General features: G+C 40.4%; 1 protein-coding gene and 1 long non-coding RNA gene across 3 annotated transcripts in view; one reads left to right on the forward strand and one right to left on the reverse strand.

Moving 5' to 3' along the window:
- Positions 1 to 5648: 5648 nt before the first annotated feature.
- The window catches only part of mpzl3 (myelin protein zero-like 3), a 31529-nt gene continuing 11196 nt past the window's right edge, over positions 5649 to 25981 (forward strand). The window contains exons 1-2 of the mRNA XM_061918973.1: positions 5649 to 5897; positions 11764 to 11930. Of these exons, the coding sequence (XP_061774957.1) occupies positions 5825 to 5897; positions 11764 to 11930 (240 nt within the window). The 5' untranslated portion in view covers positions 5649 to 5824. The remainder of the gene's footprint in view (positions 5898 to 11763; positions 11931 to 25981) is intronic.
- LOC133564583 (uncharacterized) overlaps positions 8383 to 25981 on the reverse strand; it is a 69118-nt gene continuing 51519 nt past the window's right edge. For both annotated transcript variants that reach the window (XR_009809302.1, XR_009809305.1), the window contains exon 6: positions 8383 to 8977. This is a non-coding gene — a long non-coding RNA (uncharacterized LOC133564583). The remainder of the gene's footprint in view (positions 8978 to 25981) is intronic.

Genomic DNA, 25981 nt, shown 5'->3' on the forward strand with positions numbered 1-25981 from the left:
CCACCTCCACCTGCCAGTAACCAGATGTGAGGTCAAGGGTGGAGAAGTACTTCGCTTGCCCCAGGGCCTCCAGAGCTTCCTCTATTCTGGGCAGAGGGAATGCATCTCTGGTGCTGTAGGAGTTCAGCTTTCTGTAGTCCACACAAAGCCTTAGTGACCCATCTTTCTTGGTTACAATCACTACTGGCGAAGCATATGGGATCTTACTAGGCCTGATGACCCCTGTTGCCTCCATGTCCATCAACAACTTCCTCACATCTTGCCACTGTGAGGGGGGAATCTTGCAGTAGGGCAGTCGGAAAGGGGTAGAATCGACAAGGGGAATTTCATGCGTTATGGTTTTTGTGTGGCCATAGTCCATGGAATGCTGGGAGAACACACTTCCATTTTTCTCCACCAGCTCTTTAAGGAGGGACCGCTGGTGCTCATTCTCTACCGCTGCTTCACTGAGGTCCACCCCACCACCTGCCACAACTTGATCCAAACTCAGACAGGCCTCTTCACTCTCAGCCTTATCAGGTTCACCTGGCCTCTTGTCAGGAAACTCTACAACATTTTCCACCACGACTGCATTGGCCAAATGTGTATGGGGCTTTATGGTGATAGCATGTTGAGACAGATTCATCACCCTAACAGGGGTGCAGCCTTTCTTTACATCAGTAAGGACTTTGGAAACCAATAGGTCTTGGGGGAGACGCAGGAAAGGGTGGCCTTCAATGAGGGCTGTGTAAGTCTTTCTTTGTGGGCCAACTTTGATCCTACACTGCAAATCCATCTCCTTCCCTCCAGGGATGCTTATTTTGCGTCCAGCGTACACAACAGGGCCAACTGTGTCATCCGTTACATTATGTTCTGTGTTCAGAATTTCCAGCAGGGCAGTGTACCACTCTGGATGGCTTTGCTTGACACGGTGAATGAACTGCTGGCCATAGGATGCTTGGAGGTGGCTCCTGGAGGCCCGAATGACATTAGTGCCCACAAGCAGAGGAACAGAGGAACGATATTTAGAATCAGGGACCACGAAAGCCGGCACAGCCTCAAACTCTCTCCCCAGCATTTTCAGGTTAATGTGTAAGACACCATGGTAAGGCACATTCTGGCCGGCTGCCCCCTCTATAGGTATTTTAGAAGGCTTCAGCCTTTGTTCCCGAAGGGTGGGGTGGTTGCGCCAGTAGTTGTGAGTAATACTGGTAATCTGGGAGCCAGAGTCTATGAGTGCCTTGCATTTTACCCCATTGACTTCCACCTCCCCCTCATTCCTGGGGCCCACTAGGGGGGTATCCTCTCCTCCATCATCAGTTCCGCTCACCTGTAATGGGGACACTTGCTGCTCACCCATGGTTGCCCCGGTAACCATGGGCTCTAGGCGTTTAAATGTTGTGCTGAGGGAGCTGTGTTTCCCTCCACAGGGGTCACAGGCTGGGGTTGCTGAGCCAAGGACAGGCTGGGATCTGGGAGAGCTGCTCTGCAGACCCGGGCAATGTGTCCTAGTTTCCCACACCGGTAACATGTCACACTGGAGCCCTGTACTGTAGTCCTTGGTGATGACTGGAATCTTTGTGGGGGGGCTGCAGGAGAGACAATGCGTGAGACAGCAGGCGGTACAGTGGGTGAGCCAGCAGGCTGGACAGTGGGTGGGACCAAAATTCTTGATTCGAGGTAAGACAACATGGCCATCTGTTGCTCTTGGCTTAGAGCCAATTTCTGTACAATCTCTCTCAACTCTGACAGTTCTGAGTTCTGTTTCGTTGTCTCCGTCTTCTCATTAGTACCACACTCAGGTGTGCCATGTACCTGGGCATATGCTTTCTTTGTCTTGTGCTGTGGTTGGAACTTCTTCGTTTCTTTTGCTAGATCTCTGAGCTCCTGTTGCAGCTCTCGGAAGCTCAATAGCCGGGGCTTCATTGGCGAAATTCGGGCATACGTCTCCTCATCTTCAAGCCCCCTTAAGAACTGCCGGGTGAGTTTGCTATCACGGTCGGGGAAAGGCCTGCCTCCTCTCTCACTGTCTTCAACAGCTCGCAGTGTTGCCTCCAGTGCTATGACATATGAGCAACAAGACTCTCCAGGCCTCTGGATTCGTTCATAGAAGTCGGCTAGTGGATTTAGAGAGCCATATGTGTCACTGTATTCCGCCCTCAATTCCTCAAATGCTTTCTCAGGGGTTTGGTCATGGGGAGGTAGGTTCAACACCAATCTTCTGGCTTCACCATCCAGGTGTCGCACTACTGTGGAAAAGCGGAGGTGCATGGGAAGCTCTATGGCCTCCAGGAGATACTGCATGTCACGAATCCAGTCCTCCACATGCATCTTGCTATCAGAATGTCCAGTGAAGATTTGGACATTTTTAACCTGATGAGTCTGCAGGAAGCCACCATAGGCAGCGGGAGGACTCGGTTGGGCTTTGGCGCTTCGGCTGTTTGGAGCGAAGAATGGAGGTAGAGGTGTGGATTGGGGGAGTGCATTAGGATACACGTTGACTCTGGGATCAGAAGCAGGTGTCCATGGATGTGCTGGGGCGGGGCCATGGAGAGGGGCTGCATGATCAAGGGTTTGTGTGAGGATAGTGGGGTACATTCTGGCTTGAGGATCTGGAGTTGGCATTTGAAAGTATACTGGGGCAGGGGTGTGAGGGGAAGCTGTATCATAAATAGCTTGTGGGAGGGCATGGGGATACAGACTGGCTTGGGGGTGGGCAGCAGGTGTCTGTAGATGTGCTGGAGCCGAGGCATGGGAGGGGGTTGCGTAACCAACATTTCCATGATTCACATTCATAGGGATAGGGCCTCTTTCGCCAGTTGCAGGCGGGTCATCTCATTGTGGGCCAGGGACTGAGAGTGGTGTTGGACAGGAGGGTTGGTCGAAAGGTTCATTTGGGTGTTTCGAGAATTCGGCATAGGGAGCTGGGGTGCATGGGTGGAATCTGAATTACTGGTGTAGGTCATGGGGCTAGGATGAGCAGCCTGGATTTGGGCGGGAGTTGGGAGTCTGTAGCCTGACCTGCCGATCTGGTGGCGCGGCAATGTGGACACATTAGCTGGGGTATGCGGTGACAGAGTTGGGGGTGGCGGCGTAAGCTGCCAGCCCTGCCCTGAGTACTGAGTTTGGTGCTGCTGCTGAGGGCTAGGGGAGCTGAGGAACATGTTTGTATGCTTTGGCCGCGCCGACTCTGCTGCTGCTTCACTGTACTGGCATCAGCCGTTGCTCCTTCATCCTGAATATGGAATTGTGTGGTATGGGGAGGGTCATGGCTGGTTGTATGGCCTGTGCCCTCCAGGCCAGTGTAGTCACTCCACATCTTCAGTTAGTTTAACTGGGGCCAAGGGCTTGGGCAGTGAAATAGGTGGTATGTCTGTGTATGTTGTAGGTGTATAGTGAAGTGCAATGAAAACAATAAAAAGAAAAAGAGGACAAACAACAACAATAGTAACAAATATCAATCTGTGCATAAAATTCACATTAACCAAACAATTAGTCAGTACACAGCTCTGTGTGTCTAACTCAAGGCATATGAACCAAGTAGACAACAAATAATACTCATATAGTTGTCACTTCAATATTCTCTCACAGAATATAGCATTTTTTTTTCTTTTCTTGTTCTTTCTCAATTCATTAAGCTGTTCAGTTTATAGGATACCATATAAAGTCATTCAATGAAAATAACTTTCATAGCACTGAAAGGATATGTTGAAGGTGGATAATCTTCTCATACAGCTCAGTAGTAGCTCAGTCCACCACATGGACCGATCCATTCACAGAGGATACAGTTCAGTTTAGCAGCACGTCTGGGGATGCTACTGTCAGTCTCTCTTCGGTCTTAGAATTACCACAATCCGGGTCACGGCACCAAAGATGTAACCCACAATGTCACTGCCTCTCGACACACCCTTGGACTCTGCGTTGTGTTTTTAGTGTTTATAAGGTGGGTTGTTGTGCGGAGAGATTGGACACTGGACACAGTGGTTCTGGATTGTGGATGAGACCTTGTTGCATTTATTTGCTCACAGTAGTGGTCCTCTCTGGCTCTGGTCATTAAGCTTTTCAGTGGAAAAGAAGAACATTGTCAAAGATGGCGCCTAGACTATGGTGTCCACTGAGGGACAAAAAGGTGAGGTTTGCTGAACCCACAGGTAAAAATCAACAGAATAGCGACATCCAGTGCTCATAAAGAGGTACTGTCTTATACATTACCAGGCTACTGCCTTACATCTATATATATATATATATATATATATATATATATATATATATATATATATATATATATATATATATATATATATATATATATATATATATATATATATATATATATATATATATATATATATATATATATATATATATATATATATATTGGCTTCACGGTGGCAGAGGGGTTAGTGCGTCTGCCTCACAATACGAAGGTCCTGCAGTCCTGGGTTCAAATCCAGGCTAGGGATCTTTCTGTGTGGAGTTTGCATGTCCTTACCGTGAATGCGTGGGTTCCCTCCGGGTACTGCGGCTTCCTCCCACTTCCAAAGACATGCACCTGGGGATAGGTTGATTGGCAACACTAAAAATTGGCCCTAGTGTATGAATGTGAGTGTGAATGTTGTCTGTCTATCTGTGTTGGCCCTGCGATGAGGTGGTGACTTGTCCAGGATGTACCCCGCCTTCCGCCCGATTGTAGCTGAGATAGGCGGCAGCGCCCCCCGCGACCCCAAAAGGGAATAAGCGGTAGGAAATGGATGGATGGATATATATATATATACACACACACACACACACACACACACACACACAGTGTGTGAATGTGAGTGTGAATGTTGTCTATCTGTGTTGGCCCTGCGATGAGGTAGCGACTTGTACCCCACCTTCCCCCCCTATTGTAGCTGACCGCGACCCCAAAAGGGAATAAGCGGTAGAAAATGGATGGACATATATATATAGATAGATATATGTATATATATATATAGGTATATATATATATGTGTATATATATATATATATGTATATATATATATATATATATATATATATATATATATATATCATATATATATATATATATATATATATATATATATATATATATATATATATATATATGCATATATTGTAGCTGACCGCGACCCCAAAAGGGAATAAGCGGTAGAAAATGGATGGACATATATATATAGATAGATATATGTATATATATATATATATATGTATATATATATATATATATATATATATATATATATATATATATATATATATACCGGTATTTTTTTTTTCAAAACTATCTTTGGTATCGACATTGGGGTCGACCCGCTTATCCAGTGTCATGTCCATACAATTCCAGCTTTTGCAACAGTGGCCTCTAGCGGAGAATCTCGCAAGATGCCGAACAAACAAACCATATGTTAAATATGAAATTAATTTGAACCATAAAGAAATACAAATATCCAGTGTATGTTAGCTTGTTGATTTTTAACACTGTATATTTTTAACTATTGACAAACCAGCAAAAGCAAGCACGTAGAATATATCATTAACAGTGAAGAAGAAACAATGAATAAAAAAGGACAAGGTTTGCTCTTTATACACATAAAATCTAGTAATAATGTGACTTTAAACAAACATATTTTATTTCCTAACTATTTAAAGATCCATCAGCTGCACTTCCTGATACACCTGTTTGTCAGGTAGTCTTCCTTCTGCGACGCAACGCGGACTTTGAGTCACGACCAACGAAACAATGGATGTACATTTTGTATATTTTTGACGCATTTTTGTTAAATTTTTGTTTACATTTTGAATTTACTAGCAGTGGATGTTTTTTTTTTAAACTCCAAAAATGTGTCGATTAATGTGCCACAGGAATTACTCACTGGAAGTCGTGTTGCTGCTTTATTTGCTAGCTTGTTTCGGTGAGTAAACACGCCATACTTCGTCTTATTATTAGCATTTTAAGCACTTTTAAGAGTTGTTCCACCCACGGTTATGTAAGTTATTTCTGTTGTTCATTTTAGAAATGACCAAATATGTTTCCGAAAAAACATCGAAGGTGGGCGGCACACATTTCGTAGTCTTACACAGTACATCATAATATTTTCAGAACTACACTCCCACTTCTACAACTACATACAAAACACAGTTTTTCACATTTATTTATTGTTAAAGTACAAATATATATACAACCCAACAGGCATTGACAGTCGGTCAGGGGTGTCCAAAGTGCATTTTCATTGTACTTAGGCACATTTGTAAAAACAAACAATAATACATAAAAACACAAGGGAATAAGCGGTCGAAAATGGATGGACAGACAACACAAATGAAGGAAAAAGAGCTAAAAGGCGTAATCAATCAATCAATGTTTATTTATATAGCACAAAATCACAAGTGTCTAAAAGGGCTGCACAAACCACAACCACATCCTCGGTAGGGCCCACATAAGGGCAAGGAAAAACTCACCCCAGTGGGACATCGACAACCACAGCAGTGGTTCTCAAATGGGGGTACACGTACCCCTGGGGGTACTTGAAGGTATGCCAAGGGGTATGTGAGATTATTTAAAAATATTCTAAAAATGGCAACAATTCATAAATCCTTTATAAATATATTTATTGAATTATACCTCAACAAAATATGAATGTAAGTTCATAAACTGTGAAAAGAAATACAACAATGCAATATTCAGTGTTGACAGCTAGATTTTTTGTGGACATGTTCCATAAACATTGATGTTAAAGATTGATTTGATTGTAGCTGAGATAGGCACCAACGCCCCCCGCATCCCCAAAGGGAATAAGTGGGAGACAATGGATGGATGGATGTTTAGAATTAAGTTCATGAATCCAGATGGATCTCTATTACAATCCCCAAAGAGGGCACTTTAAGTTGATGATTGCTTCTATGTGTAGAAATCTTTATTTTTAATTGAATCACTTGTTTGATTTTCAACAAGTTTTTTGTTATTTTTATATCTTTGTTTCCAAATAGTTCAAGAAAGACCACTACAAATGAGCAATATTTTGCACTGTTATACAAGTTAATAAATCAGAAACTGATGACATAGTGCTGTATTTTACTTCTTTATCTCTTTTTTTCCCCAACCAAAAATGCTTTGCTCTGATTAGGGAGTACTTGAATTAAAAAAAAATTTCACAGGTGGTACATCACTGAAAAAAGGTTGAAAAATACTGCCCTAGGGAACCGAAAGCAATGGATGTCGAGCGGATCTAACATGATATTGTGAAAGCCCAATCCATAGTGGATCTAACATAACCGTGAGAATCCAGTCCAAAGTGGATCCAATATAGTAGCGAGAGTCAAGTCCAAAATGGAGCCAGCAGGAGACAATCTCAAGCGGAGGCGGATCAGCAGCGCAGAGATGTCCCCAACAGATACACAGGCGAGTGGTCCATCCTGGGTCCCGACTCTGGACAGCCAGTACTTCATTCATGGCCACCGAACCGAACCCCCTCCACAAGGGAGGGGGGGACATAGGAGAGAAAGAAAAGAAACGGCAGATCAACTGTTCTAAAAAGGGGGTCTATTTAAAGGCTAGAGTATACAAATAAGTTTTACGATTAGACTTAAATGCTTCAACTGAGGTAGCCTCTCAAACTGTTACCGGGAGGGCATTCCAGAGTACTGGAGCCCAAATAGAAAACGCTCCATAGCCCGCAGACTTTTTTTGGGCTCTGGGAATCACTAATAAGCCGGAGTCCTTTGAACGCAGATTTCTTGCCGGGACATACGGTACAATACAATCGCCAAGATAGGCTGGAGCTAGACTGTGTAGTATTTTATACGTAAGTAGTAAAACCTTAAAGTCACATCTTAAGTGCACAGGAAGCTAGTGCAGGTGAGCCAGTATAGGCGTAATATGATCAAAATTTATTGTTCTTGTCAAAAGTCTAGCAGCCGCATTTTGTACCAACTGTAATCGTTTATTGCTAGACATGGGGAGACCCAAAAATAATATGTCACAGTAATCGAGACGAGACAAACTTATGGATAATGGATAAATTAAGGAAAAAGAGTTAAAAGGCGTAATGTAAGGAGCAAAAGTTTGGATGGTGATATTAATAACACAGAGTGACATGTAGGTTGTTTTTGTTGACAAATATTTACTTGAGTTAATTTTTGTGTTTTCTTATGAAATGTAAACATTTTAAAATGCCCCCGCATCTTTTGATGTTTAAGTATGTTTCAGGTTCCATAATGGCACCAGTGCTCATATAAACACAGGTAAAAGACCAAAACAAGTAGATATCAGTGCTTCTTTTTGGTGTTAAATTAATAGGATAGGATATCATTTATTAACTTCCCAATGGGGAAATTCTGTGGTTGCAGTTAGGGCTGGGCGATATGGCCTTTTTTTAATATCTCGATATTTTTAGACCATATCGCGATACACGATATATATCTCGATATTTAGCCTATGCCATGAATTAACACTTGATACATATAATCACAGCAATGTGATGATTCTATATGTCTACATTAAAACATTCTTGTTCATACTGCAATAATGCTCGTTTTAAACTTTCATGCAGAGGGAAATCACAAGTAAGTCATTTGACCAAAGATGTATTTGTTAAAAAGTTTTTAAGCGGTGCCACAAACATTCATGTCATTTCAAAACAGAAAGTGCAAGATTGTCAGGGACATTTTAAAACAAGTTTAGTGCACTTTTGTGCATGATGTCACTAAGATGACAACAACAACACGGCCGGAGACGGAAACAGACCCAACAAAGCAACCAAGAGAGCTGACTCCGTTCTAGGCTGCCCACTCGCTCTCGGCCAATGTCAGGTCCGCGCCAATGATCAAGAATCCGCCCAGGGAGACCGAAGTGTTAGACATGTGCCCATTCAGCCAGGTCTCCGTAACGTTCAACGCTAGCTCCGCAACCCTGTCTCTTCCTCTGCATGTCCTCCAGTGTGGCAGAGAGCTAGGAGCTGACCAGTGATAGCCAAAAGGCTCCCCCGAGGCAGATCTAAAAAAAAAAAGCACAGTAGAAGTCACGAAAGTACCCCTTGTTGCGCAGTCCCAAAAGGTTCCTGTCCCAAAAGGCAAAAAACACATGAAAACAAAAGGGCAACATCAAGGACATAAAGGAGGAAACAAGAGACCAGAGCTCCTGCAACCAGCAGCCACTACAGTGCCGTCTTGCAAAGAAAAAACAAGTGCTTGAAAGTGATATTGTGTTAGTAGTTATGCTGCGTTTCATATACCTTGGAAATTGGAAGTCGGAGCTAAGTTATCAACGTTCCAGTTACGAGGTCAGAAATCGAGATGGCCCCATCCACAAAAGCGTTTGCACTTGCCTTGTAAGAATATGAACAACTAATGGGGAAATATGCACTGTTTCTGCATTAACTTTAGAATTTGAGGCAAGCAACACGTGACAAAGAAGTTGGGAAAGGTGGCAATAAATACTGATAAAGTCCAGGAATGCTCATCAAACATTTATTTGGAGCATCCCACAGGTGAGTAGGCTAATTGGGAACAGGTGGGTGCCATAATTGGGTATAAAAACAGCTTCCCAAAAAATGCTCAGTCTTTCACAACAAAGGATGGGGCGAGGTACACCCCTTTGTCCACAACTGCATGAGCAAATAGTCAAACAGTTTAAGAACAACGTTTCTGAAAGTGCAATTGCAAGGAATTTAGGGATTTCAACATCTACGGTCCATAATATCATCAAAAGGTTCAGAGAATCTGGAGAAATTACTCCAACGTAAGCTGCATGGCCGGAAACCAACAATGAAAGACCGTGACCTTCGATCCCTCAGACGGCACTGTATCAAAAACCGTCATCAATCTCTAAATGATATCACCACATGGGCTCAGGAACACTTCAGAAATCCACTGTCACTAAATACAGTTTGTCGCTACATCCGTAGGTGCAAGTTAAATCTCTACCTTGCAAAGCGAAAGCCATTTATCAACAACATCCAGAAACTCCGCCGGCTTCTTCATTGTTTCTTCCAACAATGAAGAAAAACTTTTTTTTCCATCAAATAATTTTTGTTCTTTATCGATTTTGTTTATCGCAACATTTATTGATATCGTTTTATCTGCCAGCCCTTGCTGTGTCTTGCATTTATCTTTCTGATTGTATAAGGGCATATTTCCCATATAGTTCCAAATGGTGATTAATCATGATGAAATAATTAAAATGTATGTAATTGAATAGAAATTATTAAACTAAAGTAAATAATAAATTAGTACAAGAAAGACATTAGGAGCACATACATAAAAATATATAGATCAGGGCCAATTTTCACTCACTTAGGGTACTTTTCTCCTGTTGGCGCCTCAGTTCAGTTCAGTTTCTGTTTATTTTGAAAATGCACACAATATAATGTAATGCATCACATATTTCCAGTTGTTTCATTACAGCATGTCCGAAAAGGAGTGGGAACAAGCACAGCTTATTTAATCCTACCCCTTTTAATATCATAGCAATTTTATCCTATTGTCTACACGTTTGAAGTTATACATCTTATTCGTATTCTCCAATTCAGAATGCGGACATGCCAACTCCGCGTGAAGGAGACAAATACACACGCGTGACTTGTAAATGAAGGTGCGGATAATTTAATTACTGAGGAAGCCTTTGCCTACACACCTTTTGTGGCTGTGTGAAAATAATGAAACATGGACTTTTCGTAACTTACCATTGAAATGGGTAATTAGAAAATGTACAATTTAAAACCGGGTAAAAAATCTGTGAAGTGATGACCGTGAAAAAGATAGCACTTTAAATTTGAATAGACCATATCCATCCAGGCTGCAGTTGTCTGGGTGGGTGTTGTCATTGTGATGTAGTGTGTGCATGCACGTTACAACAGCATTTTCTTCCTGGCTGGATGTGAATAGTAATCCGTAAATGAAATTTTGCTTCACTTGTTATTTAGTGTAGCCACCCTGATGTTATTATGTGTGATAAGAGTTTTGTCAAAGCGGCTTGCACTGACAGCTGTTCTGTGTGCGGTTCCCAGAGTTGACAACTGACAACTGTCCAAAAACAATTAAATTATGATAAAACATGTTTTGATAATCTGCTTGCTACATTTTTGCTGATCTGCTCAGTAAATCAATTGTTGATGATCACCTACTTGTCCTCGTTAGAGTGTCTGATACAGTACAGTATGTATGTATTGCCATTTAAATAGTCACAACGTTCAATGATGACTTCAAGGTTTATCCAAAATTGTATGCATTTAAAGTCGGTTAACCCAATATCCAAACGCGGCCGATTTGCGTCGTCGACTCCTGACGTGGTTGCGTTCTCCTTTCCTACTCACACAGAAACACGGCCAGGTAAATAATGTGCATTTTAATTTTTGATAGGTAATTTAGAGTGGTATCATGGTGCTTTTATATTCCTCTCATTAGATGTTTTCAGCTATCTCAATTGAGGTAATCAGAACAGATTTTATAGTTTTCTGAAAGTTTATTTTACTATTTTACTATGGGTGGTGTACACTGTCTCCAAACTTCAAGTGCAATATAATGATTCACCTTCCTGGGACGCCTCACTTATAGCTGCCTCAGAAGTGTGTTGACTAGAGGCAAAAGTATTTAAGTCAACGAGAGAATACACCAAAGGCCAGCTTTCACAGTGAACGGTCACATTTCAGGGATGCACCAACCAATGCGCAGGTGACAGAGCAGAAGCCGCGTTTATGCCCACCATTTTCCACTAAAGCGCACAGGAGAATATGGCCTTTGAATGAAGTTGCTTGACATTGCTCTATCTGCTCCTTTTCGCAGCTCTTTCTCGTGTTTCTTCCATCACTGTGAGTTCTCCAGCTGAGCTCCATGCATCCACAGGGGACACCGTCTCACTGTCCTGCACTTTCAGTTCTATTAGCCGGCCGACCAGCAAGATGATGATCGACTGGTCGTACCGACCTCAGACTGGGGGACCGCCAGAGACAGTGAGTGAAGATTACATAAATGCAAATACAATGTTCACATACTGAGGAAAATAAAACTTGTACTCACAATGATCTAAAACTTTTACTATATACACAAAATATCTATTCCTCTAAATCTGTGTTAGTGAGCATTTCTTCTTTGCCAAAATAATCCACCCCACTTCACAGTGATGGCATATCAAGATGCTGATTAAACAGCATGTTCATTGCACAGCCGTGCCATAAGCTTCCCACAATAAAAGGCCACTCTGAAATGTGCAGTTTTATCTCAGCATGAGGCCACAGATGTCGCAGGTTTTGAGGTTGGCCTGCTGACTGCAGGAATGTCCACCAGAGCTGTTGCCATTGAATTTAATGTTCATTTCTCTACCATAAGGCATTTCCAAATGCGTTACAATTTGGCAATACATCTAACTGGCCTCACAACTACACCAGCCTAGGACCTAAACACCAAGTGCCCCTCCATGATCGTTTTAGACCAGCCACTTGGACAGCTGTTGCAACAATTGGTTTACATAACCAAATAAATTCTGCACAAACTGATAGAAACCGCCTCACAAAGCTCATCTGTATGCTTGTTGTCCTCACCGGGGTCTCGACGTGACTGCAGTTTGTCTTTGTAACCGACTTAGTGGGAAAATGCTTACATTTAATGGCGTCTGGCACATTGGAGAGGTGTTCTCTTCACTGATAAATCCCGGTTTTCACTATTCAGGGAAGATGGCAGACAGCGTGTGTGGCGTCGTGCAGGAGAGCTGTTTGCTGATGTCAACGTTGTGAATCGAGTGGCCCATGGTGGGGTTGGGGCTAGTATATGGGCAGGCGTATGTTATGGACAGCGAACTCAAGTGCATTTTATCTATGGCATTTTGACTGCACAGAGATACATTGACAAGATCCTTAGGCCCATTGTTGTGCCCCCAGACCATCACCTCATGTTGCAGCATGACAATGCATGGCCCCATGTTTCAAGGATCTGTAAACAATTCCTGGAAGCTGAAAACATCCCAGTTCTTGCATGGCCAACATACTCACCGTAAATGTCACCCATTGAGCTTGTTTGAGATGCTGTGGATCGGCATATACGACAGCTTGTTCCAGTTATTGCCAATATCTAGCAACTTCGCACAGCCACTGAAGAGTGGAACAACAATCCACAGGACACAATTAACAACCTGATCGACTCCATGCAAAGGAGATTTGTTGCGCTGCATGAGGCAAATTGCAGTTCCTCTCTAAGTCCAGTCTAGGTGTACTTGGAAGCAAAATGTGCCACCAGCTCCCTCACTCAACTTTGCACACCGTATTCCACGCTGCCTTTCAGGTAACAACCTGCGGGTAAGATAAATTGCAATATTCATCTGCGTTTATACCTAATTAAATGCTGCGGTATTTTTTGTCATTATTCTCGTGTTAATTTGTTACATTCGACAGCCCTAGTGTATTTAGGGCGATATATAAATGATAAATGGGTTGTACTTGTATAGCGCTTTTCTACCTTCAAGGTACTCAAAGCGCTTTGACATTACTTCCACATTTACCCATTCACACACACATTCACACACTGATGGAGGGAGCTGCCATGCAAGGCGCTAACCAGCACCCATCAGGAGCAAGGGTGAAGTGTCTTGCTCAGGACACAACGGACGTGACGAGGTTGGTACTAGGTGGGATTTGAACCAGTGACCCTCGGGTTGCGCACGGCCACTCTTCCACTGCGCCACGCCGTCCCTACATGTCCCTATATGTATTTACGAACCCTATACGTCCCTATATGTATTTACGAACCCTTCTATTTGTGAATTTTTCGGTTTACAAACTTTTAGATTGCGCCAAAGCCTCTGTGTGTGAAATAGATGTAGGGGAAATAATCGATCTTTAGATGCATTGTAATTGGGACAAGAACAATTAGTTAACATTGACGATAGATGTATTTATTGTAAATAAAGCAATACAGGCAGTTCTAAAATTTGGCTGACTGCTGCGAGCCACCTCACCGAGAGATCCAACCAGCTCCTTTATTATAGGGCTCTTATGTTCCACTTTTGCACACATTTCCATTAATTTAACCAATGTGGAAATTAATTGTATTGTTTCTTATTACAAATGCGCTGTTTTTTAAAGTTGTAAGTAATAAACGCTTATCCAGTGAAACGAAAATAAATGTAAAAGTGCATCAATATATATGTATATATAAATTAAAGCTGTATTGATAATTGATTTTCAATTGACTCGTAGCTCCTGAATTGTAGTCCTAATGGAATCGGGAGGTGCCCAATGATTCCTATTACTAGTGTGAACCATGTCTCTATGTACGAATGCTTCTTTCATTAATTTTGTGCCCCGCTGAAAAACATTTTGTGCTTGCTCGTATTGAAGAGATTGAGATACCGCAGCAGGTTTTTTATTGTGATGAGAACAGACTTCTCTAAAAAAAAAGAAATGCCAAAGCAGACTTATTTTGAAGTGGTATAGAAGACACTACCTCTTTCTCAGCGCCGCCTCTTCCTAAAGCACATGTACACACAAACACACAGGGACATTTGTCCATGCTGGAACCCATTATTCATATTTACAATGTTTATCGAGAAATTTCTAAAAGTGTCAAATATTTGAAATAAAAGTAATTCTGGGATCCTTCATGTAGCTAATAGGTGTGACATTTTTCAAGCTGGGTAACAATTTCTCCCTCAATGTTACAGAGATGAGCTGCTGCCTGCTCTTCTATAAGTATTATATAGGTTTCCTGTTTGTTAAAAGTGTGGATTTTTGGCTGAGATATATTTCCTTTCATCTTCATGTACATCCGTCCCTCTAGCGTTATTTGATTTAATCAAAGAACATAAAAACTTGCCATTCTCCTTTTAACGAGCTCATGCACACTGCGAGTGTTGGGGATGGAGCCTTGTCGTGCATCGTGCTATCGCTGCGGTAGCGAACACACAAAACGTGTGGAAGAAGGAAATAAAGAAGGATGGAACGCTAGAAAAGAATGACAAAAACTGGAATTCCCGGCAAAAAAATGGAAGTTCTTGTAAGCAGAGAAGACTTGCTGTCGGTGATCCGCACTCCAAGGACAGAGAGAGGTTGTGTGCTGGGCAGAGTAGTGGGGGGTGGGCGGTTCGTCTGACTACCGCAGCGTAGTTGAAAAGAGTACTCGTTATTATTAATAAATTACGCTCTACTTATCACTATTGTTTTTTGATGGTAAATACTGGTATCGTATGTGCATTTATTGTACCTGCTGATATACAGTATTTCTGTTGTTCTTGTTAAAAGACATAAAAAAAAAATCTGCAAATACTGATAAAAGAAGGCCGATATTGATATACCTCATAATGCCAAATATTGGCGCTGATAATCAGTCGATCACTAATATATATTATAATCATATAAAATTACCTATTTCGGGATGTATATTTTTGTCCCTATGGCATTTAAGTAACCTCCAATATGCGTTTAACTGTGCTAACATTAACATATGACTTAACGTCAATATGGTACCACAAAAACAAGAGCCTTTTTTTTTTAACCAAGCCTAATATGTTAAATCTATGTTGGTCAAACCAAACATTTTAATAGACTTTTTATAACTACATTATGTTGAAAACATGACCATTCACTTAGATAACTTTTTTTAAAGTGAGTTGATCCCTTGTGGATCAATAAAGCTTGTCTAATGTTTCAACCAATATTATTTACATCCAAACCTTGTCAGTTTAAGATTATCTGATCATTTATGTACTCAAACACAGTTCAGCCCACCCTCAATCGTTTTCAGAGGTTTCCCCGGAGACCTCATATGAACAGCAACCTAAATTCCTTTCTTCTGAGGTGGCATTGTGGTCTTTTCCTAAATGTCATCCACGTTTCCATTCCAGCCCATATCAGCACTCAATCCTCTTACCGTGTTCAATCAGAGTTGAGCCTCAGTTACCAGTCCGCTAAAAAGCACCACATAATTTAAGCAGTTCCATTTGGACTTGAAGATAGCCATCAAATGTGGTTCTGTGTAATTGCATTTGGCCCACCGGAATCCATACTGTGGTAGTTGCAACTCTATATGCCATCATTTCCTATAGGAGCACTCAGAGTGAAGTGAAGGCTAATGTTTTGTGGCTCATCTAATATGAAGTAGTGTTGGTTTAGTCATTAAGCCAAAGTTGCCTGGCTGCAAAGTGCACAGGAACATGAGAAGAAAAATCCCTAAAATGATGGTATTATTCTGTTAGTATGCACAAAGTTGTGTGTATTAAATCAACATTTCATAACCTCACAAATCTGTGAAGTGTTAAATAAAGGTGTGCCCGCCACACATATTTCTTTAGCCCCAACAGTTTAATTTATTTAATTGTCATCATCATGTTGGCCGCTTGTATGCTGGAGCTAATCCAGGTTGACTTTATAGGAGAAGCAGGGTAGACCCTGAAATGGTCATCATGCAGGGTACATTGAGAATAACGACCATTTTCACACACAAGTCTTATAGAGTCCCCAATTATCCCAACACGCGTGATTTTGGGAGTTATGAGGAAACTGAGTACAGGGAAAACAAGCAAAGTCTACACAGAAAGGTCTGAGCCAAGATTCCAAACCCAACCCAGCTGTGAGGAATGCTACTTTGTTGAATGTATCACAAATAGATAATGCGTGGCAGTCTGATTCGGCCCATGGATGGGACCAAGTGTGGATGTTTCAAATTTCTATTTCCAAGCCAGTATTTACTCTCCATCCAATTTCATTAGCTGCATTTGGCAGTTTTATTTGTCTGTGTATCCCTGGTTGTATATCACAGTGGGCCAGACCATGAATACGCATGTGAAAACCGCCATCATAAATACAATTCTTCAGCCAAAGCAATCAGAATTTGCCACAGTGCTTCAGTGTCCCACATATTTAACTCGGGGCCCAATGAGAATTAATTTGATTGAAGACAGAAGACAAGTTAGATCAGTCAAATAACAGTGAATGCTCACAGTAAATTGGAACAGTCACCATATGAATTATATTTGTTATTTCTAATTGAGAATTATTTTAAGAATAGATCACCAACTTGTATATTATAAACCAGCATGCTTGCTCCTTCTGGGTTCAAATGGTCAGCTAAAAAAAAGAATAAATATCAGACCACAAAAGGCTGTCTGTCTACCTTGCCGACAATCAGTCTATAAACACAGCTGTAAAAACATAAAGTTCTATCAGTATCAGTAGTTGTTCAGACACTGATAATGTGTTTGACTTATTTGTCTTAGCTTTTAGAGGAGTCATATAACTCTTGACATTACTGACACTGTGCCAAGTCTGCAAATATACAACTGTTTTTCTTTTTAAAATGTTAAACGCAAACTCTGTTTAAAGTGTGTGCTTTATTTGTTGCAACAAACTCTACACATTTAAAAAAAAAAAAAAAATCTGTACAATGTCAACACAAGAAATCACTGTCGCTGGTCCAACTCTCATTTTGTTTAGATTTATGAGTTAAATAAGAACCTATGGAAAGGTTTGTTATTTATATTATTGCCATACTTTCCAACCTTCAGGTGGGAGGTGGGGGTTTGAGGTGAGAGGGGTTGGTTGGGGGGCAAGGATTGGTGGTAGCGGGGGGTTATATTGTAGTGTCCTGGAAGAGTTAGTGCTGCAAGGGGTTCTGGGTATTTCTTCTGTTGTGTTTATGTTGTGTTACGGTGAAAAGTTTCTCCCAAAATGTGTTTGTCATTCTTGTTTGGTGTGGGTTCACAGTGTGGCGCATATTTGTAACAGTGTTAAACTTGTTTATACGGCCACCCTCCGTATGACCTGTATGGCTGTTGATCAAGTATGATTGCATTCACTTGTGTGTGTGTGTGTGTGTGTGTGTGTGTGTAAAAGCTGCATATATTATGTGATTGGGCCTGCACGCTGTATGTATAGAGGAGAACCGGATGTGACGACAGGTTCTAGAGGACGTTAAAGGCAGTGCCTTTAAGGCACGCCCCCAATATTGTTGTCCAAGTGGAAATTGGGAGAAATTCGGGAGAATGGTTGCCCCGTGAGATTTTCAGGAGGGGCACTGAAATTCGGGAGGGTTGGCAAGTATGATTAATTCAGCCTTTATTCAGTGATGCGCAAGCTACTTGGAAAATACTTGGAAAATGTAGTACGCCAAGCTCCAAGTTACAATCCATGAAAATGAAGCCAAGCTATTCCCGGAGAATTCTAGCAAGCTATGCTACAAGCTACACAGCAAAAGTAGCTTGCTGCATCAAAGCTACATTTAAACAGCATTTATATCTAGGGGGCCGCATGTATGACATCAATGTTAATGTAACTGAGAGTGTACAAATGGACCCAATAATGGTCTATTACTATTAACTATGTCATTTAGCTGGGGACACCCCACAACTACGTCTAGGGGTCCCCACACCCTACGTTTTTTTTTTTTTTAAGTGGTCAGTTTGAAGTGTCTCTCTGTCTCCGACTCCCTCGTCGTCATGTGAGATGAGTGCATAATTTTGCTTACTAGTTTGGATGACCCACCCTATCTTGCCTCTGATTGGCCAGTCCTTAATTTTTTGCCCTGACCTTACCCAATTGAGACTCATTACACGAACACTAACCAATCATCATAGATTTTCTCTGTTTGTATGGATGTACTCATTAATCCAGGTCATTGTATTTTCGCCATATTTTTTTGGCCTGGATTTTCAGTCCATTTTCTGTTGTTGTAGCCTGTTCCTTTGATGTAAGCTACCTAGCTACATGGGTCTAAAAGTAGCTAAGCTACAGGACAAGCTACCTGTTTAAAAAGTAGCTAGGCTAACTTCAAGCTACTGGAAAATGTAGTTAAGGTACGTAGCTTAGCTACATGTAGCTTGTTACTGCTCATCACTGCCTTTATTAAAAAGGCTGTTTACAAATGCTACGTGGCTCTAACTTTACAGATTTCCGGCCCTCTTCCGGCCCTACGTATCTAGAGATGGGCACCGAAATCTGGTTCAATGAAAGTATCTGTGCCAATTGGTCGTATGGAGACCGGAAAAAAGAATGCTAAATGACAGATACACAGAGTCTGACGCTCATTTTGGATTTATTACTACCCTTAACACGTCAACAGCAACCCTCATAACAACGCAAGTACCGCAGCCCTAGGCTACCTAGTAGCCACAACAACAACAACAACAGAGACCTTCTCTTGCACCAATGACGGTTACAGCGAGCAAGGTTGCATTCACAAATCCCTGGAATTATGAGCATAAATTTTACATAAGTAGCTCTGTTCACATTCTTTATGTTCTATATTGCGGCATTAATTTGTTGTAGATTTTATTATATTATTTTTGAATTTATTACTTATAATTGTATATATGTAATTTAAGTACTTCAATTTCTAGTATGTTCAACTTGAATATATAAAAAAAATATATTTTTTTTTTTACAAAAATAAGCATTTTTCTATTTTATTAGTATCGTTTCAGGCACCATTTAAACACCTAGTATCGTGTTAAATGTAAACAATTCCTAGCCCTACAACACACGCACATTAGCTTTGTGTGTTGACAGCTAATGATAGCGATTTTGCAGCGTTTAGCTACTATTGTTGGCTATCATTGAATGTATATCTACAAAGAGGCGATGTTTTAAGTAATGTTGTAACATTCTTAACCGCCATACAAACATAAACGTAAGCATGGTGGATTTGATTGGTGGAGTGACAGCAGTGAGGGAGATTACAACTCAGGATGTAACATTTTAGACTGTCATACACTCAAAGACTAAATTAACACTGCTAATTTTTTCTATACATGTAATACTTTTTTTAATATTACACTAAGTCTCTTCTAACTAACATTAACACTGGAGAACTACAGGAAAAGGAATGGTGAAGCATGCCATGCTTACGCACGCACGCGCAGGCACATACACACGCACGCGCACACGCACACACAGTACGTGTCCATGCACTGAATTAGTCCGATTTCTCAAATAGTTTGGCTCTAAATAAGCCTCCCACAGCCCATGGAAACACCTTGATACGATCATGTTCAGTTTTTGAAAAGTCGGACTAACACACATGGATTATGCGATTGAAAACCAAATCTCTGTATGCGCCAGTCTCAAGGCAATGGATTTAACCTGGGAGCAGATACTGTACCTTTCAATAAAAACTTAGCAACATTTGTCATGAATAAGAGCCTGTTTATGTGTTTCACAAATTTAAAGAACAAAACATTTTGAAGTGCATCAATGGTAGAGAAAAAGAAACAGAGATTTATTTAAGAAAGTAGCTAGGGAAATGTCCGGTTTAATTCGGACTCGCCAACAAAATATAAATGAGATGAAAGATAATGAAGCAGGTATATTAAAGGCGAACAGCCTACTGATTAACTCTGCGCACATCGGGCAAGATAGTTCAGAACAAAAGCAACCTTCATCTGGAACAGTATCAGTCGGGCCATGAACGATAATTTCCTTCAGATTGAAAACTCTTTCCATCAATCCACACAGCCTTTTGAATGAACTTTGAGACATTCAAAAGTTTTGTTTCCATGATTTTCATTTGAAAATTCCTTCGAAAAAAACTCTTCCGCCAGTCTTTATGTGCATCCGACCCAAAACATTCTTTGTAGTAGTGTCATGTTCATAGCGCAATCCAAGATCATTTCTTGATGATGTCTGCTATTTAACATCAGCATAGCAATTACATACGTAATATTTTTAATCTGTGCCAATATTACTGCGGGAATCAGTTTAAACAAGTTGTAAGGATCTGCAGATGGCAACCGCAAAAATAGCTTTCGTGGTTGGGGCCTTCTTGATTTCTGACCTCGTAACTAGAACGCTCACAACTCTGCTGTGATGTCATTCTGAACACCTACTTCCCACTGGAACGCAGTATAAGTCTCTGGTTACAGGCTGGCTTTGAGGGCAAAACCCAAAGGATTTAAACTGGAGCCAATAATTATTTTTGCTTTTGTTTATTGTGCACTAGCCACTTAATTTTATTAACAAAATTTGTATACAGCATTCAATACCACAAATTTAATACATCATCTGATTTACAACAATCCCACGACCCCGACAGTGACTAGCGGTAGAAAATTCTAAATTTATTAATAAAAGATTAATACAAATTGGTTACAGGGTTTACTTTAGTTACTTTCTATAAAACATTTTCAGTTGTATAATCTGTTTTCAAAGTACTGGATCAGGACTTTAAATCGGATCAGGATCGGAGGCCTACAATGTTTATGTGGGCATCCCTAAATTTTACTCAAAAATAATTGGTTGTATCCTGAATTTTACAGCATTATAGACATTTATTTGGCTACCTGTGATAGCAACATGCAATCTTCACTGAGCCACACAATTTTACAAATTAGAGTAAAATATTTTTTATCTGATGTATTTAACTTAAGTAGTCTAATCCATCTAATTTCTGGAGCTTTGCATTTGCAAGTTGTTAATGGAATGAGTACTTACACAGCATCCTGTCAGCTGACTTTCCCTTTTATGCCAATGCTTTTCAGTAGCCAAGATTCATAATGTAATGTACGTTAAAGCTTTTGCAATGGTCGTTATTGAACCCTAAAATTATGTCCTCTTTGCAATTTTAAGACATGTGTTTTCCTCACTCTTTTAGTGAAATGTGAGCAACTGTATGAATTGATTGAATTGGAAATGTATCCAAGTTGTCTTAAGAAGAAATCAATAAACTTCTGTGTGATTTGCTTTGAGAGTACAGATGATGGCCCTTGGGAGTGAATCTTATGTGTCAAATATTCTAAAAGCTTATGGATGATTTAATGTTTACCATCTAACTTGACTTGCTGCCGGTGGGGAAGAACACAATACGACTGCTTTTATAACCCAAATATAAATCAGTTGTAAAGATGTCTTAATGATGGACATTCTTCTTTGGTGTATGAACATACTCTAACCGCAGTTTGTTTAACAAGCCAGGTAGATTTTCTCTCAAGATGGGGGTGTGTTAGATTTTGTACAAGTACAAGCTTGTAAACAACCAACTTATTTTCTTTCAACTTTGACTGTTTTGTTTTGCTTACCATTGCTTAACGACTATCCACGTTCTCTCACTCTTACACGCACACCACACAAACCAACTTAAATATATTAGGCTTGAAATGTTTCCATGGGAACAATATTTCAAAATATGCAGCTCAAAATGCTTTTTAGCTTTCATGGGGATGTAAAAACTAAAATGTAAAACGATAAGGGTGTAAGGGTACACAAAAATTTCGGTTCGGTACGTACCTCGGTTTAGAGGTCACAGTTCGGTTCATTTTAGGTACAGTAAGAAAACAACAAAATATAAATTTTTGGGTTATTTATTTACCAAATTTGTAAAAAATGGCTTTATCCTTTTAACATTTGGAACACTATAATAATTAATCCACATTAAACTGCCTGAAGTTTTTGCTTGGATTAAATAAAATGACAAAACTTTTCTTCTACATATAAAAAGTGCAACATTAAACAGTTTCAAGTCAACTCATCATGCTTAATTTATTACAGCATCTGGGAAGCCTGTAGTTGATTTTTGTTATGTAAATGTTATATTTTTATCAACATGTGATAGCAGGGACCCTGCCATTCAAAATTAGGCTGCAACATTACTAATGATTAATGTAACTATTGTTACATTAAAATAGTACAATAGCAATAGGAGAGACTATTTATCCCTGAACCCCGTGGAGTTCATGTAGGCTTTATGATGCACTTACATTATTATATCAACTATCAGAGACAGAAACTCTTCATTTAACATCTTGTCCTTTTTTGCTGTTTCAACACAGCTCAATCAACACTGTCTGTAACATGCACGCACGCACGCACGCACACACACACACACACACACACAAACCGCAAAATGAGCTAACATTACGCTAAAAGCTAATTAGTCTTCCCCTCGAGCCAGAACTGCGAGTGAGCTGAGCTGCAGTTTGTTTCTAGAACGTCAAGGGGCTCATAGTCATGATACTAGTAGTTGACTGAGAGGTGTTTATTATAATTTGGGGAGAGTACGCTGCATTATGCTCACCTGCTAAACACCTTTCTGCTCGACGCTGAAGCGCTGACTACATGCGCTCTAAATACGCACTGCTGATTGGTTGTTACTGCTCTGAATACGCACTGCTGATTGGCTGTTACCGCTATGGTTGCTGGGTGCTGTGTAGGAGACAGAGGCAGAAAGCACAGCAGCTTGTTAAGACTCTAGCTTAAGCGGCTACTTCATATGTTCGTGTGGAAACTCGTTCGGTACACCTCTGTACCGTACTGAAACGGTTCAATACAAATACACGTACCGATACACCCATATAAAATGATAAGTACAGTGCTAATAGCTAGGTGGCAACTCGTCCGCAAATTGATATCTGGCAGCTAGTCTGCAAATAGCTTAATGGCAACTAAAGCGCTAATCACTAGCCGGCAACTGGCACACTAATCACTACCTGAAAATTACAGCACTAATCACTAGCTGGTAACTTTAGCGTTAATGGCTAGCTGGCAACTACAGCGCTAATCGTTAGCTGTCAACGAGAGTGTTAATCGCTCGAGCTCTTAAATGCTAACATGAAAACAATAATAAAGTGGTCTTATGTTTAGTGCAGGGTAATAAGTCTTATAAAGAAAACTGCAGTGTGTTAGATCAATGTTACTGTGATTTAAATAGAAAATTTGTGAAAAAATTATATATATGAAAAAGTCTAATCAACTAAATATTTAACAACCCACCTTGCAGTACCTCTGCGGGCCCCCTGGGGGTCACCATGAACCCCTGTTGAAGACTTTTGATTTAATCAATAAATTCCTCGGTTACAAAAGTAATTGATAGCTCCAGCCCTAAAATGTTAACATGTGACTCTCAACCTTTTACATTGTCAGTCACACTAATTTGGACTTTGACACAGGTATGTGTTTCAGTGCATATTATTACTTTGCCATATATCTACTTGGCCCACAGGATTTGTGCCCATATTTCTCAGACTGCACATTCGGCTTGCTTCACTATGCTTGTCCCACCGCCATCTGTCTCGCCACCTGTTGCCTGACATGTTGCTTTTTGACAAGAGTGAATTTGTCTAATTAATAGTGATTAGTTTTCTTATGGTTTGTGAAACATCTTATCCTAAAGGGGAACTACACTTTTTGGGGGGAATTTTGTCAATCATTCACAATCCTTATATGAAACAAGAACATAGTGCTTTTTCTTTTCTGTGCATTTACAGTAGGGAAAAACTGCCAGCAAGAGGCGGCTAACAATGCAGGTCACTAAGAGTCCGCTATTCGGCTTATAAAGCCTGTAGAAAAACCAAAAAATGCTAACAACGCTGAATTTATCATCCATATATTCAGGGTAGGGCTGGGCGATATATCGATATACTCGATATATCGCGGGTTTGTCTCTGTGCGATATAGAAAATGACTATATCGTGATATACGAGTATTAAGTTCTCACGCAGTTGCTTTTAGCTGCTGGCATTACACTACAGGCTCTTCTCGCTCTTTGTTATCTCTCCTTCTCACAGACAGCAAGCACAACTTCTTACATATGTCACATGCAACGTCATACACCCTCGCGGAGCAGAGAGGTAGCAACATGGGTAACGTTAGCTGTGGTGCGAGTGGTAATACGAGAGAAAGAAGGTGCGAATCTGGTAACAAATGGAGGAATACTTAACTCCAAAGAAAAACAGCATTTCGTCTAGCAGTGGTCTGCAGTGGGAATATGTCGAACAGACAACCGTAATTTGTCAAGTGGGGGGCAAAATCGTTTCTACAAAAAGTAGCATTACTGCTAATATGTAGCATCATTTGAAAAGCCACCTGCTAGAGAATGAAGAGTGCTTACTCCGCATGTCAACATCTCGGCCGGTGCCTCACCAACAAAATGCCAAGGCAACCATTTCCACATCAACACCATATGAAAAAAATAGTGAACAACATCAGGAGATAACGTCCGCAGTAACCCACCACATAGCGATTTGATTTCTTATTATGCAGCTCATTTTTATTTGACAGTTATTGAAATATCTTGTGTGACATCATGCACAAAAGTGCACTTTAAGTGTTTTATCTTGTAGTGGAATTCTGTACAAAAAGTGCCCTTTGATTTAGTGTTGTTTTGATGTATCATCTTAGTGACATCATGCACAAAAGTGCACTAATAGCTTGTTTTAAAATGTCTCCGACAATCTTGGACTTTCTGTTTTGAAATGACATGAATGTTTGTGCCACTTCTTAATAACTGTTTAATAAATACAGTTTTGGTCAACTGACTTAGTTGTGATTTCTCTCTCTGCATGAAAGAGAGAAAATGAGCATATATTAATGCAGTATGAACAAGAATATTTTAATGTAGACACTTATAATCATCATACTGCTGTGATTATATGCATCAAGTCTTTATTCAAGATTAAGTCAAAATATCGAGATATATATCGTGTATCGTGACATGGCCTAAAAATATCAAGATATTAAAAAAAGGCCATATCGCCCAGCCATAATTCAGGGTATAAAATCCAAGGTTTTGGAACCTCATTTGTCCCAAACTAGTCGTTGTTGTTCCTCACAAAGTCTGCCATGATTAGTGGTAGCATGATCTCCGTGCTGTTGTTGTTGACGGCAGTAGTGATCGTTGATATGCGTCCATATAATATGTTTGGGCAAAGCTTAAAATATCTAAAATACTGTAAATATTACATGTTATCATGAATGTGCAGATTACATATCCACTCTCATAAATATATACAGCATGAATATAACATTTTAGAGATTTTCAGAGGGCTTTATAGGTGAAATAGGTCAGTCCCCATTACCCTTTATTGTTAGCCGCTTCTTGCTAGCACTTTTTCACTATTTAGAAGGCAGAGAAAAGAGAAAGACAAGTGTGTTCTTGTCTACCATAGGGATTGTGGATACAATTCCCCTCAAAAAGTGCAGTTACCCTTTAACCTGGATTTACTGTAAGTATTATTTCTAAGAAGTTCTTTAGTTTTCTAATTAATCACACAATTTTACAAAATATCTATGTGAAATATAAGTATGGACGA

Source organism: Nerophis ophidion, linkage group LG13, assembly GCF_033978795.1.
Source record: "Nerophis ophidion isolate RoL-2023_Sa linkage group LG13, RoL_Noph_v1.0, whole genome shotgun sequence".
NCBI lineage: Eukaryota > Metazoa > Chordata > Actinopteri > Syngnathiformes > Syngnathidae > Nerophis > Nerophis ophidion.